At 46.0% G+C, this 16,196-nt stretch overlaps 1 protein-coding gene across 6 annotated transcripts in view; it reads right to left on the bottom strand.

The window, feature by feature from the left end:
* The window catches only part of LOC125465965 (cAMP-specific 3',5'-cyclic phosphodiesterase 4C-like), a 340,991-nt gene that overhangs the window by 42,770 nt on the left and 282,025 nt on the right, over positions 1–16,196 (bottom strand). For all 6 annotated transcript variants that reach the window (XM_059638435.1, XM_059638436.1, XM_059638437.1 and 3 more), the window contains one exon: positions 7,503–7,539. In XM_059638435.1, coding sequence (XP_059494418.1) covers positions 7,503–7,539 — 37 coding nt within the window. The remainder of the gene's footprint in view (positions 1–7,502; positions 7,540–16,196) is intronic.

Here is a 16,196-nt window from a genome sequence, read left to right as displayed (position 1 = left end):
CGACTCCCAGGAGTAAAAACTCCACATTTTTGTCTTTAGAGGGAGGCCTTTTATTGCTGAACTATGTCCCCTAGTTCTTGTCTCTCCCACAAGAGGAAAGATCCTTCCTTCTGATATCCATCCTGTCCACTCCCCTCAGGATTACAGATCTTTCAATGAGATCACCTCTCATGTTGTTAGACTCTACTGAATACAGGCCTAACCTGTTCAACATTTCTTCATTAAATGAGTTGAATGAATTTTCTCTCAACTATTTCTAACAAAATTATATCCTTTTTTAAAAAAGGAGGCTAATATTGTCCATGGATCTCTAGATGTGGTCTCACCAACTCTTTTACAGCTACTGTAAAAAATTCATCTATTTATATTCCATTCCCCTTGCAATAAATGTCAACACTCCATTTCCCTTTCTAATCATTTTCTGTACCTGCATATCAATTTTTGTGAACATGCACAAAGACTCCCAGATCCCTCTGCATCACTGGGTTCAACAGTGTCTCTCCATTTAAGTTGTATACTGCTTTTCTGCTCTTCCTACTAAAATGGACAGGTATTAATGCAGCCACGTCATATCCCATCTGCCAAATCTTTCCATTAACCAACCATATCCCTTTGTAGATAACTTACTTTCCTATCTCTCTTGGTCTTATTGGCCAATTTACCTAGCATACAATTGGCCCCCTCATCCAAATCATTGATAAAGATTGTAAACAGCAGCATATGTGAATGTCCCATCAGTTCTCCCTGTGGCACTTCAAGGTTGGCAATCTGTAACAAGACCCACTTATCATTACAGTCTGCTTCCTACTAGCTAGCCAATCTCCACACATGCTAATATGTTACCCCCACACCATGTGCTCTAACCTTGGGACACAGCCTTTGATGTGGCAACTTATTAAAAACCTTTTGGAAATCCAAGTATAGCACCTCTATAAAGTGTAGATGTTACTCTGTCAAAAAAATTCTACTAAATTCATTAAATGTGATTCCCTTTCTCAAAGTCACAGCAAAAGCTGGCTTGGTCACATCGCAGTTTTCAATGGATCCTGCTAATGACCATCCCTAAAATGAACTTTAACACTATCCCTAAGATAGATGTTGAGCTAACTAGCTCAGATTTCTCCGCTTTCTATTTCCCTCCCTTCTTGAAAAAATGGGTTATATTGTCCTTTTTCCAATCTGCTGTGACCCTCCCAGAATCGAAGAAAATTTGGGCGATTATAATCATTGCATCTACTACCTGTACCCCTAATTCCTTTAAGATTTTAGGGTTCAGACTCTCAACTCCTAGGGACTTGTCAGCCTTTAGGTTCAGTAGCTTTCCCTACGCCATTTCCCTGGTGATAGAATGCTCCTCTCTCCCTTACTACTCTCAATTTTTGTTGATCTTTTGGAAGTTTTCTACAGGAGGAATGACACAAAATGACTGTGCGCACATAAAAGGCCCCCATCGAGTAATGGTTTTGGAGGAGGAGTGCAGGCAACTGATTCCAGAGGAACCTGGAGACCAGGTTCTCCTGAAGTGAGCAAGAGATATCATCCTTTGCTGCATGCACAAGCCGTCCCCCTGAATCAATGCTGTATGTGGCCTGCCTTCTTCATCCAGAGGCCCCAAATCACGCCCCAATCTTCTCTTCCCTGAAGAGAGCAGTGGTAATGTCACGAGATTATCAATCCACATCCCCAGGCTAATGTTCTGGGTCTATGGGTTCAAATCCCACCATGGAGGATGGTGAAATTTCAGTGCAGATCTGAAATTAAAAAGTAGCTTAACAGTTACCATGCAACCATCAGTGATTATTGTGGAAACCCAGCTGGTTCACATATGTCCTTTAGAGAAGGAAATAGACCACCCTTACAAGCTCTGAGCCACATTGACTCCAGATCGACAGCAAAGTGGTCAGCTCATACTGTCCTCTGTATAATCAGGGATGGGCAATAAATTATTATTAAATCAATGATGCCCAGAGCCATGAATCAATTTAATTAAAAAACTTCCTTTCCTGCTTTTCTGCTCTTCCTACTAAAATGGACAGGTATTAATGCAGCCACGTCATACCCCATCTGCCAAATCTTTCCATTAACCAACCATATCCCTTTGTAGATTTCCTGAAGGATATTGGTGAGCCAGAAGGAAGTTTACTTGCAACAGTTGATGATAGTTGCACAGTCAACTCTGTTCAGTCAAATTTCAGTTTGCAGATGTATTAATTGAATTTAAATTCCAATGCTGCCAAGAGGAAATTCAGACTCACATGGCCACAGCATTAGTTTGGGACTCTAGGTCACTAGGCTCCTGATAATACCACAATACCAGAATCACCCCATTCCCATGCAAGTTAAATAGTCAATAAACAGGAAGAGTTGAAATTCAAAGAACCCGAGCAGCTCAGGCCCACAGATCAGTCATAGGTAGCAGTATGATACACAATTAAAATCAAAAAGACAAATAGAGACGTTATGAGAATATATAATATAAACAAGGTTTGCATTCCTGAAACACTATGGAATCATTTGATTGAGGATGTTTGGATTTTAAAGGGAAACAATAGTCAGAAGTTCTTTCCATTGGTGAATGGGCCCACTGTAACGTTTAAAAAAAGAGACGGGCAGACCAGACATTCAAAAGTGTAATGTGAAGTGGTCTCTCACTAAAAGTAACAGAGACCGGCCAGTTTAATAACTGTTAACTTAGAGCTGGACAGAATTTTACTGGATAAAGTTATAAATGGATGTGGAGCCAAAGGAATGGAGTTAAACGGATGCCGAACAGGGGACGGGGCTAAACGGCTACTTTCTGTTACAACATGCTTATGTTCTCATTTTTTTTGGACGGCAGATGGCCTGTGAAATAACCCAGTGCCAGGATCACCCTCAGGCCCTTCTCTGTGTCAACAAGCAGAGCCTCTGAGTAATGAGATGTGGACAGTGTGAGTGGGGAATGAGAGGAGGGGAGAAGGAGCGAGTGAATGAGGAGGGACTGCTGTCTGTTCCGAAACATTTCCTCTTTATCAATCACTGACAGATTGTTGATACCTTTTTAAAATCACCATTGTGTACAAAATATTCGAACAGTTTAGCAGCCAGTGACCTCAGCTCTGACACTGTGCCTTTGCAATTCATTCCTCAGAACAGCATTTAAAATCTTTAGGAAGCATTCTTTCTATTAAAGCTGAAGCACAATTGTTTTTTGTTCTAGTTTGAGCTCATGCAGACTGAAACATGTGCAGAACTTAGGGCAAGCAGTACTTAGATCAAACACTCCCAGGAAAGGGGCAGCAAGGGGTTAGATACAGAATAAAGCTCCCTCTACACTTCTAAACTGAGAGTAAAATGAAAGTAAAAGTTCCCCTGACACTGTCCCCATCAAACATTCCCAGGACAGGTACCTTACGGGGTTAGATACAGAGTAAAGCTGCCTCTACACTGTCCCCATCAAACATTCCCAGGACAGGGAGGGCACAGGGTTAGATGCAGAGTAAAGCCTTCCCTACACTGTGCTTCATCAAACATTCCCAGGTAAGGGACAGCACAGGGTTAGATACAGAGTAAATCTGCCTCTACACTGTCCCCCAACAAACACTCCCAGGGCAAGGGCAGCAGGGGGTTAGATACAGAGTAAAGCTCTCTCTACACTGTCCCCCAACAAACACTCCCAGGACAAGGGCAGTAGGGGGTTAGATACAGGGTAATGTTAATAACATGCCACATCAGTGAACAAAATCCTCCACATGCTTCATTCTGCGACCCATTTCTGAAGGAATTTGTCTCATACACATTTGAAGTACCAGAGCCAATCAAACGGGACCGGCAACCCATCCACCTGCTACCGACGCATACACCCAGAGATATTCCTGGCTTCCTGCCTGGACCAGGGGTCTGGAATTCGTACATTCACTGGGTTACCTGTGGATAGTGAACTTCTGGAGGAGAGCCAGAAATATGTAGACGCACACGCTCAGTCCAAGACTTTGGCCGAGACGGTGCATCAATGAAAACTTGCTCTCCAGCTGGCTGAGGAGCTTGCAGTTCTGCTTGAAATTCAGTCTGATGTTCAGTTTGATGCTCACTATTAGGCTCAGATCCTTTATCGGATTTGCGTGTCAAACATGGGCAGCAACTTCTAAACATGTTCAACTGCGCTAAAAAGGGCCTGTGTTACCTAGCAACCTTCAAAATGAACTAGTGTGCCAATTTCGGAGCCTACGATTGGCTTTTGGACCTCACGGGTGGATTGTCGATTGTTCTGCAGTGGATAGGAACTGTCAATTAGAAGAATCTGAACCAATCACAAGCTCGATTCTATCATTCTCTTGGTGACACAAGAGCATTCTAATTGGTGTGTCACAAACTCATTCTCGAACTGGTTAAGGGATTGGCTGAACACAGGGATCTAAAGGATATCCAGCACAGGGACAATGGGTCAAATAGCTTTCTGCGTTGTATCAATCTATTACTCTCAATCATTCTAACTGTCTGGGAGCTTTTCCAATGTATTCTCCCTGGATCAATCGCAGGCTGGAATTTTCCCAGCCCAGCGGGCACATCGTTCAGGGTGGTGCTGGAATACATTGGAAATAAAACCTTCAGATCGATGCCCCACATGGTTCCCCCCACCCCCTCATTGCTGACTGCTTTATTTAGAGGTGAGGGCACTGTGGAAACAGTGGGCCATGTGGCTAAGCCAATTACTGAGGAACCTAGAGAGTAATTCACAAGCAGACTGTAAACTCAGTGCGGGTTCCCCAAATCCCCTCACCCTTCTGTACTCACATCTTGGTCAGTAAGAGGCTGGAGCTATTCACTGGGTATGAGCACTTGACATGGCTTCTGTCTTCCTATCTCTCTCTTGCTGTGTGTTCTGTGGCGGAGAGTGGAATTCTAGGAGAAGACACCTGCCCTAGCTCTGCTGTTGATGTTGGTCCGGTGCTTCCTACACAGCTGCTGCGTACCAACTGGTCAAAGAAACTCAAAATCATTGAAATCTACAGCAGAAGCTGAGGCTATTCTGTGTGTGATGAATGGTGTATGTACTATTGTGATTTTTTTTGGAATTTGGATTTCAAATGAGTGGCAAATGGGTAATAGTTATTACTGTGACAAGTTTTCTTTCTTAAAAAAAGGTCAGAGTGTGCCTCTGGAACAATGACCCAGATCCAACATTTGTCAGAAAGCAGATGACTCCATTAGCACAGTAGGGTGTTAGCAAAGGCATTTATCAGGATGTAGGCTTCCTCTCTAAAGGAGATTAGTCTTTAGGCCGGTAAGTTGGACTGTAGGGCCTGCTTTTGTGCTGTATACCACTACAAATCTATGACTAACCTGCTTTGAAGCAAATTTTGGATCTTTCCCGTTGACCCTGTAGATTTTGTTTTAATGACCCTGTGGAACACTGCCCAAAACTTTGTTAAAATCCATACAGACTGCATCCTCACAGTCTTTGATTAATTAATCTAAACGTAGATTAATCCTGTCCCTTCAGAACTTTTCAAGTAATTTTGCCACTATCGAAGTTAGACCAGTGCACAGTGGTAGCAGTGTGCACCGTCTGCAGGATCACTGAAATACAGTGAGCAGACTCCACTGAAAGCACCTTCCAAACCCACGAGCACTTCCCTTGAGAAGGATAAGGGCAGCAGATACATGGAAATACCACTATCTGCAAGATCCCTTCCAAGTCACTCACCATCTTTACTTGGAAATACATCACTGTTCCTTCACGTGTGATGAATCCAGATCATGGAACACCCTTCCCCTGCCTAATAGCACTGTGGGGAAAGATGGGGTAGGGCAACTGGTTCCTGGAAAATGCCACGAGCAGATCGGGGTACCATGAGATAGCTTTAGAAATTGAGATAACTTCACAACAACTATTGGGAAATCCTTGGGTCTAATGTGAAATCTGAAACCCATAGGCAGAGATGGGGTGCTAATATAGTTCTCAAAAAGCTGGATCTGTTTTGTTAAGCAAAGGTATAAAGGATTATGGGCCAACGGCAGGCGTATCAAATTAGGCCAAAGTTCAGCCATGATTTTGTTAAATGGTGGAACAGGCCCAAGGGGCTGAATGGTCCATTCCTATGAAATCTGGGTTAACTCTAGACCTTTCTTTTCTATGATGAATGTCTGTTTGATCAAGGCTGAAGGATGTAAATTTTGTCTTGTCTACTGGCTGCCTTGGTAATCATTTGGCAAAGCCATAATTCTCTATCTGGGTTTGGGTGCAGTCAATAAATCATCATGAATCACAATAATCACATTCACCACGTCACACAATGGCTGGTTTGAGAGTTGGAAAATACATCCCCAAGACTAGGCTGAGCTGCATTATTAGGACAACTTCTTTTATTCATACAAGGAATTCGGACACCATTGGCTTGACCAACATTTATTGCCCATCCTATCTGCACTTATAGTGGTGGTGAGCTGACACTTTGAACCGCTGTAGTCCATGGACTGTGGTTCGAGCCACAAAACTGGAAGGAAGTGAATTCAGGATTTTGACCCACTGACAGTGAAGGAACGACGATATATTTCCAAGTCAGGATGTTGAGTGACCTGGAGGGGAACTTGAAGGGGGTGGCATTCCTATGTTCTGCTGCCCTTGTCCTTCTAGACAGGAGAGGGCAGAGATTTGAAAGGTTCTGTGTAAGGGGCATTGATGAGTTATTGAAATGTATCTTACTGATGGTATACAGAGCAGCAGTATATACCATCTAGTGCAGAGGTAGCTTTATTCTGTATCTAACTTCATGCTGTCCTGGGAGTGTTTGATGGGGGACAGCGTAGATGGAGTTCTACTCTGTATTTACCTCTGTGTTGTCCCTGTCCTGGGAGTGTGAGACGGGGACAGCGTGGAGAGAGCTTTACTCCGTATCTAATCCCATCTTGTCTCTGGTGGACAATGTCTTAGACAGTGTCCACATTCACTCTAAGGCGAGCTCTCCTTGACCAATATCTATCCCTCAACCAACTTCAGTGAAACACAGGCTTTCTAGTGGGTATTGTATTGCTACGAGCTGGCCGTCTGCAAACTGTCTGCTTCTGTTTCTTACACCACAGACCTCAAGATGTCCCCAAGCACTTTGTAAACAATCAGGTATTTTTCCAAGGCACTATGGAAATACAACTTCTTTCTTTTCCAAAGGCATAAATCAACAGGGAATCCTTCGACACAAGGAATCACCAATGACAAACGGGTTTGTGCCCGCACGTAGCCAGTTTCTGACATTTCAGGAGGGGGTGTGGCAGCTGCTCTAAACCGCCTCCTCCCAAGCAAGAGGGAAGAGAAATATTACCGAAGGACCAATCCTCACTTCCAGCCCGATCGCCACAACCCAATCTCTCATCTCAGCAAGCCACCCAAAGGCTGGCAGAACAATGCAGGCGCCCCTCCCTCTGAACTGTTTCTGGCTACAACGTTAACAGGGAAGACGGAAAGGAAAACGCCAGAACAGTTACTTTTTGGTCCTTCATGCAGCATTATAGATTGTGTGACTTACCTGAGCAAACGGTGTCACAATCATGTCTTCTGTATGGCTGAGCACAAAAACAGAATAAAAGTTAGAATGCAATCTCTGTCTATAACACACACAGTGCTTGCTCACAATCAACAAAGACACTCTACTCAATGAATACACTGGATATAGATATGACAGATATTCAACAGCAGCTACACATGTTTAATATGCACCCTGCTGGTCTACAAGCTACTGAAATCCCCAGGTGGCATCACCCTATTTCAATCTCTCTTGAAATCTCCAGCCCTGCTGGAGCACGGCACTGTGGCTCTAAGAGCTTCCCTGAGACTTTCCATGAGGAAGGAACGCCCCTGTCGGGTCACGGAGAGGCACCAAACTCTCACACAAGTGCCAATGAGCCGGGGATCCACTCCTGGACTATGTCACACGATTATAGTGCGTGCAGTGAATTAACTAAAGAATTACTCGGGATCTTTAAGTAATACAGGGAGATGTAAGATTAAGGAATTTGGAAGTTCTACCTGCTTCGGGCTTAGGATGACAACATGCTGGATCGCAAAAAGAGAGAATGGAGAGTCCGTGTAAAGGATCTGATGGTAAACCACTTCATCAATACTGACCGTCAAGTGAAATCGCCTTTCTGTAGTGCAGACCACCGATCAAACAGCTCAAATGAAACAGGATACAGAACCTGACAAAGTAATTGTTTTTGGGAAGTTTGGGGATCTACAATTCACACAATCTATACACTATTATATCCCTTTAACAAGAGCTCAGAGTCTCTAATCAATACATTAAGGAAGTGTTATTAGCATCAGGAGATAGAAGCTTAAAGGAAGAAAAAAGTAATTATCCTAGAACAGTTTTGCTATTCATCTAGGGATAACGGGAAATGCAGATGCTGGAGAATCCAAGATAACAAAGTCCGGAGCTGGATGAACACAGCAGGCCAAGCAGCATCTCAGGAGCACAAAAGCTGACGTTTCGGGCCTAGACCCTTCATCAGAGAGGGGGATGGGGTGAGGGTTCTGGAATAAATAGGGAGAGAGGGGGAGGCGGATCGAAGATGGAGAGAAAAGAAGATAGGTGGAGAGGACAGTATAGGTGGGGAGGTAGGGAGGGGATAGGTCAGTCCAGGGAAGACGGACAGGTCAAGGAGGTGGGATGAGGTTAGTAGGTAGGAAATTGAGGTGCGGCTTGAGATGGGAGGAATGGATGGGTGAGAGGAAGAACAGGTTAGGGAGGCAGAGACAGGCTGGGCTGGTTGTGTGGTGCAGTGGGGGGAGGGGACGAACTGGGCTGGTTTTGGGATGCGGTGGGGGAAGGGGAGATTTTGAAGCTGGTGAAGTCCACATTGATACCATTGGGCTGCAGGGTTCCCAAGCGGAATATGAGTTGCTGTTCCTGCAACCTTTGGGTGGCATCCTTGCGTCATTGCAGGAGGCCCATGATGGACATGTAGTTTAAAGAATGGGAAGGGGTGTGGAAATGGTTCGCGACTGGGAGGTGCAGTTGTTTATTGCGAACCGAGCGGAGGTGTTCTGCAAAGCGGTCCCCAAGCCTCCACTTGGTTTCCCCAATGTAGAGGAAGCCACACCGGGTACAGTGGATACAGTATACCACATTGGCAGATGTGCAGGTGAACTTCTGCTTAATATGGAAAGTCATCTTGGGGCCTGGGATGGGGGTGATGGAGGAGGTGTGGGGGCAGGTGTAGCATTTCCTGCGGTTGCAGGGGAAGGTGCCGGGTGTGGTGGGTTAGAGGGCAGAGTGGAGCGAACAAGGGAGTCACGGAGAGAGTGGTCTCTCCGGAAGGCAGACAAGGGTGGGGATGGAAAAATGTCTTGGGTGGTGGGGTCGGATTGTAGATGGCAGAAGTGTCGGAGGATGATGCGTTGTATCCAGAGGTTGGTGGGGTGGTGTGTGAGAACGAGAGGTATCCTCTTTGGGCAGTTGTGGCGGGGGCAGGGTGTGAGGGATGTGTTGTGGGAAATGCGGGAAACGCGATCAAGGGCGTTCTCAACCACTGCGGGGGGAAAGTTGCGGTCCTTGAAGAACTTGGACATCTGGGATGTGCGGGAGTGGAATGCCTCATCCTGGAAGCAGATGCGGCGGAGGCAGAGGAATTGGGAATAGGGGATGGAATTTTTGCAGGAGGGTGGGTGGGAGGAGGTGTATTCTAGGTAGCTGTGGGAGTCGGTGGGCTTGAAATGGACATCAGTTACAAGCTGGTTGCCTGAGATGGAGACAGAGAGGTCCAGGAAGGTGAGGGATGTGCTGGAGATGGCCCAGGTGAACTGAAGGTTGGGGTGGAAGGTGTTGGTGAAGTGGATGAACTGTTCGAGCTCCTCTGGGGAGCAAGAGGTGGCGCCGATACAGTCATCAATGTAACGGAGGAAGAGGTGGGGTTTGGGGCCTGTGTAGGTGCGGAAGAGGGACTGTTCCACGTGACCTACAAAGAGGCCGGCATAGCTGGGGCCCATGCGGGTGCCCATGGCCACCCCCTTTGTCTGTAGGAAGTGGGAGGAATCGAAAGAGAAGTTGTTGAGGGTGAGGACAAGTTCGGCTAGGCGGATGAGCGTGTCGGTGGATGGGGACTGTTCGGGCCTGCGGGACAGGAAGAAGCGGAGGGCCTTGAGGCCATCTGCATGCAGAATACAGGTGTATAGGGACTGGACGTCCATGGTGAAAATGAGGTGTTGGGGGCCAGGGAATTGGAAGTTCTGGAGGAGGTGGAGGGCGTGGGTGGTGTCACAGACGTAGGTAGCGAGTTCCTGGACCAAAGGGGAGAAAATGGAGTCCAGATAGGTGGAGATGGGTTCGGTGGGGCAGGAGCAGGGTGAGACGATGGGTCGACCAGGGCAGACTGGTTTGTGGATTTTGGGAAGGAGATAGAAACGGGCCGTGCGGGGTTGGGGAACAATGAGGTTGGAGGCTGCGGGTGGGAGGTCCCCTGAGGTGATGAGGTCGTGAATGGTGTTGGAGATGATGGTTTGGTGCTCGGTGGTGGGGTCATGATCAATTCCCCTGCCTCCGCCACATCTGCTCCCAGGCTGAGGCATTCCACTCCCGCACATCCCAGATGTCCAAGTTCTTCAAGGACCGCAACTTTCCCCCCCGCAGTGGTCGAGAACGCCTTTGACTGTGTCTCCCCAACACATCCCTCACACCCCGCCCCCGCCACAACTGCCCAAAGAGGATCCCCCTCGTTCTCACACACCACCCAACCAACCTCCGGATACAACGCATCATCCACCGACACTTCCGCCATCTACAATCCGACCCCACCACCCAAGACATTTTTCCATCCCCACCCTTGTCTGCTTTCCGGAGAGACCACTCTCTCCGTGACTCCCTTCTCCGCTCCACACTGTCCTCCAACCCCACCACACCCGGCACCTTCCCCTGCAACCGCAGGAAATGCTACACTTGCCCCCACACCTCCTCCCTCACCCCTATTCCAGGGCCCAAGATGACTTTCCATATTAAGCAGAGGTTCACCTGCACATCTGCCAACGTGGTATACTGTATCCATTGTACCCGGTGTGCCTTCCTCTACATTGGGGAAACCAAGCGGAGGCTTGGGGACCGCTTTGCAGAACACCTCCGCTCGGTTCGCAATAAACAACTGCACCTCCCATTCGCGAACCATTTTAACTCCCCCTCCCATTCTTTAGATGACATGTCCATCATGGGCCTCCTGCAGTGCCACAAGGATGCCACCCTGCAGCCCAATGGTATCAATGTGGACTTCACCAGCTTCAAAATGTCCCCTTCCCCCACCGCATCCCACAACCAGCCCAGTTTGTCCCCTCCCCCCACTGCATCACACAACCAGCCCAGCTCGTCCCCGCCTCCCTAACCTGTTCTTCCTCTCACCTATCCCTTCCTCCCATCTCAAGCCGCACCTCATCCCGCCTCCTTGACCTGTCTGTCTTCCCTAGACTGACCTATCCCCTCCCTACCTCCTCACCTATACTCTCCTCTACCTATCTTCTTTTCTCTCCATCTTCGGTCCCCCTCCCCCTCTCTCCCTATTTATTCCAGAACCCTCACCCCATCCCCCTCTCTGATGAAGGGTCTAGGCCCGAAACGTCAGCTTTTGCGCTCCTGAGATGCTGCTGGGCCTGCTGTGTTCATCCAGCTTCACACTTTGTTATCTTGCCATTCATCTAGTCACAGTTTGAAAATCCGACAAAAGGCCGCAGGAGTCAGGAATGGTGAATAATAGAAGCCATGCTAGTAGCTTCAGATTTCAAAGAGAAACAAAGTGATCAATATGTTGTAGTGAAAACCCTACTGCAGGGCAAGCAATCTTGAAGACCTTAACACTTCAGCAACTCACTCAGTGGATGAATGTTAATTGATACAAAAGCTGCATTTCACAGATGAGAAATCTCAAATTGTTTTTGAACCCACTTAAAGATCTGGTTGATCCAGAAGGGACGCAATGGAAATTACACAAATGTGTTATTGTGTAAATGACACAGGGAGGGTTTGCTGTTTCTCAATAAGTCTGTCCTGCTGAATGTAGGTTGCATCCAGCTTAAAGCAGGCTCTGCGATCCTGAAGAATCATCATATTGGACTTGAAACTATAACTCCGTTTCTCTCTTCCCAGAAGCTGCTACACCCATTGAGTTTCTTTTGTACTTTCTGTTTCAATTTCAATCCAGCAATGTCCTACTGGCGAGAGAGAGAGACAGAGAGACAGAGAGAGAGACACAGACACACAGACAGACAGAGAGAGAGAGAGAGGAGAGACACACAGACAGACAGAGATAGAGAGACAGACACAGAGAGACAGACAGAGAGAGAGGAGAGAGAGGCAGACAGAGAGAGACAGACAGAGAGAGAGAGAGAAAGAGACACAGAGAGAGAGAGAGACAGACAGACAGAGAGAGAGAGAGAGAGAGAGAGAGAGAGAGAGACACACAGACAGACAGAGAGAGAGACAGACAGAGGCAGAGAGACAGACAGACTGAGATAGAGAGAGAGAGAGAAGAGAGAGACACAGAGGGAGGGAGAGAGAGAGACACACATACAGACAAAGAGAGAGAGAGAGACAGACAGACAGAGAGACACAGAGAGAGACACAGAGAGAGAGAGAGAGAGAGAGAGAGAGAGAGAGAGAGAGAGAGAGAGAGAGAGAGAGAGAGAGAGAGAGAGATGTACACACACACAGAGACAGAGACCAGCAGGTAATCTTTTGACCCAGGTTGATGATTTTGTTTACAGATTCTCTACAGAGATTAAACAATGTGTGATAGGTCAAGCAAAAAGGATATCTGAAGGGTCCCGACCCAAAACATCAACCTTCCTGCTCCTCTGATGCTGCCACGCCTGCTGCGTTCATCCAGCTCCACACTGTGTTATCTCCGACTCCAGCAGTTCCTACTATCTCCAAGATTGGAAGTCAGGCTTTAGGGGCCTTTGAATATATAGGGTCAGACATTAAGCTGAATGGGTCACGAGTGACTTTAGATCAACAGCTTTGTGTGAAAAGTGTTAATCTCATCCTGATAAATCGGACTAGATGGTCTTGAAAAGTTGACTGTGTGTTCTGGAAAAGAACCGACCAAATAAAAAGTTTGGGAGAAAATTACTGCAGCTGCTGGAATCTGTACCGAAAACAAAAGACGCTGGCGATCACAGCGGGTCAGACCGCATCCACAGAGAGGGAGCAAGCCTACGTTTCAAGTCGAGATGACTCTTCATCAGAGCTGAAATTTGTTTCGGCTGTGGAGGGGGCTGTTCACTCAGACTTGTCTCGATGTTAGTTTTAACGTAACTGAGTATCATGATGAAAATAACTACATTTGAGGAAGTGAGAGATAATGGGAACTGCAGATGCTGGAGAATTCCAAGATAATAAAATGTGAGGCTGGATGAACACAGCAGGCCAAGCAGCATCTCAGGAGCACAAAAGCTGACGTTTCGGGCCTAGACCCTTAAGTCTTAAGTGCAAATAAAACGTCAAAGAAATCAACAAAAACTTTGTGCGTTGGAGAAACTCAGCGGTCTGCTAACATCTGAAAAGAGAAAACAGAGTTAATGTTTAGAGTTCAGTGACCCTCCTTCAGAACACTTCTTCTGTCTCAAAGACGGGCTGCCCCTCATATAGGATCTCATTTAGAACATAGATATAGGGGCTGTGTTTATCCTATCTGTTTTACCAGGATCAATGTTTCAACAACTAACACACTGATAATTACTTTTCTTTTATTCTCTTGGCTAAATTATGCTTTCATTTATTTAATTCAAATCAATTATTTGATTTGTTATAAAATATGCTTTTAATCCAGCTCCCCTCACATAGCCATTCGGAAATTGGAATGGGAAGCACTGTTAACAAGGTCTAGTTTCATATTTTCTAGGTCACCCAAGGCTTGAGTGCACAATTTTCTGAATTTAGTTTTTGTAAAGAAACAAAAAGAGCTGTAGATGCTAGCAATCAGAAATAAACACAGCGAATACTGAAGAAACTTAGCAGGTCTGGCAGGATCTTCGGAGTCACTGGACTCAAAAAATGAACTCGGCTTCTCTCTGCACGGACCTGCTGAGTTCCTCCAACACTCCTTGCTTTTGTTTCAGATCTCCATCGTCTGCAGATCTTTGTTCTATGGTGTCACCAATCGCTAAACTGTTTAACAAGAAAAGGTGAGATAACAAGATGAACAAAGCAGGCCAAGCAGCATCAGAGGAGCAGGAAGTCTGATGTTTCGGGCCTAGGCCCTTCTTCAGAACAAGAAAAGGTGATTGTTCCAGAAACCATTGGAAATCCACGAAGAACGTCATCTGGTCATATATGGCATAGAGCAATATGGCGAAAAGGAAGGAAATTGGCACTTGGTAACAGAACCAGTGCAGGCTGAATGGCCTCCTTCTGTATCATAATATTTTGTCATTCCATGCTAAAGTGACATAAGAACACAGAATAAAATATATTTTTTATTTGGGCTGCTTTAGACAAAGCATGTTTTGTTTTGTTCAAAGACAGGAGGGAGGATGTTAATTTATATAAATGATTTGGATGTGAACATAGGAGGTATGGTTAGTAAGTTTGCAGATAACACCAAGATTAGAGGTGTAGTGGCCAGTGAAGAAGGTCAACTCAGAGTACAACAGGACCTCCATTAGATGGGCCAATGGGCTGAGGTGTGGCAGATGGAGTTCAATTTAGAAAAATGTGAGGTGCTGCATTTTGGAAAGGGAGAGCAGGGCAGGACTTGTACACTTAATGGTAAGGTCCTGGGGAGTGTAGCTGAACAAAGAGACCTTGGAGTGCAGGTTCATAGTTCCTTGAAAGTGGAGTTGCAGGTAGACAGGACAGTGAAGGCAGCGTTTGGTATGCTTGCCTTTGTTGGTCAGTGTATTGAGAATATGAGTTGGAAGGTCATGTTGTAGCTGCACAGGACTTTGGTTAGGCCCCCTTTGGAATAGACATTCAATTCTGGTCTTCCCTACAGGAAGCATGTTGTGAAACTTAGAAGGGTTCAGGACAGATTTACAAAGATATAGCCAGGGTTGGAGGGTTTGAGCAGTAGGGAGGGGCTGAATAGCTGGAGCTATTTTCCCTGGAGTGTTGGAGGCTGAGGGGTGACCTTATAGAGGTTTGTAAAATCATAAAGGGCAAGGATAAAGTGAATAGACAAGGTCTTTTCCTCAGGGTGGAGGAAGTCCAGAACTAGAGAGGCATAGGTTTAAGGTGAGAGGGGAAAGATTTAAAAGGGACCCGAGAGGCAACTTTTTCACGCAGAACGTGGTGTGTGTATGGAATGAGCTGCCAGAGGAAGTGGTGGAAGTTGGTACAGTTACAAAAGGTATCTGGATGGGTATATGAATGGGAAAGTTTAAGAGGGAAATGGGCCAAATGCTGGCAAATGGGACTAGGATTTATTTAGGATATCTGGTTGGCATGGATGAGTTGAACCAAAAGGTCTGTTTCCATGCTGTACAGCTCTATGACTCTACATGAAAGGACCATTGTATGATATGCAATATGAAAAGCAAAGTTTAATTAGTTCCATGCAAGGATCGTTTCTATCTCTTCAATAGTTTTATTCAAAGAGAGGAAAGGAATAGCTTACATTGGCGAGCAGTTAAGTAGAGGATTGTGGGTCATAAGTAATGAACTGTCTGGGTAGATATAAAAAGCAAACAATGGGGTGTAACAGTGCGGTGGTAGTGTTGTTAGCTCTGACCAGAAGGTCCAGTTCAAGTTCCCCTCCGATGTAATGGCCATAGAGATACACAACCAAACAGAGCGGTTTTAAAAAAAGGGAACAGGTGGGGCTGGTGTGTGGAAGGAGCTATAAGACTGAGTACTGAATAAACTTGATTCACAAAGAAAGGAGTCTTAGTTTTTGTCTCACTGACTGGCTTGGATCTGATTTAACGCAAATTTTTCCTCAGCCCAGCAAAATCTAGGTTTTCTTCTCTTTTAAATCCCTCCCTGACCTATCCCTTCTCCAATCCTACTACTTTCTGAGATCCCTGCTCCTCTAATTCTGATTTCCCTTTGGATCCTTGTTTCGCATTGCTCCATTCTGGTGGTTCATAGCTTCAGCTGCCGGGGCCTTAATCTGAAGTTTCTACTCTGAACTTCTCCTTCTCTTAAAACGCTCTCTGTTCCTTTAAGATGCACCTCAAAAACCTTCTGGATTGATCAGGCATTTTGTCTCCTGCTCTACTATCCCTGTGTGTGCCTCAATGT

This window comes from Stegostoma tigrinum, chromosome 30, assembly GCF_030684315.1.
Source record: "Stegostoma tigrinum isolate sSteTig4 chromosome 30, sSteTig4.hap1, whole genome shotgun sequence".
NCBI classification, from domain to species: domain Eukaryota; kingdom Metazoa; phylum Chordata; class Chondrichthyes; order Orectolobiformes; family Stegostomatidae; genus Stegostoma; species Stegostoma tigrinum.
The sequence above is the reverse complement of the archived record's forward strand: the minus strand, read 5'-3'. Positions and strand labels throughout refer to the sequence as shown.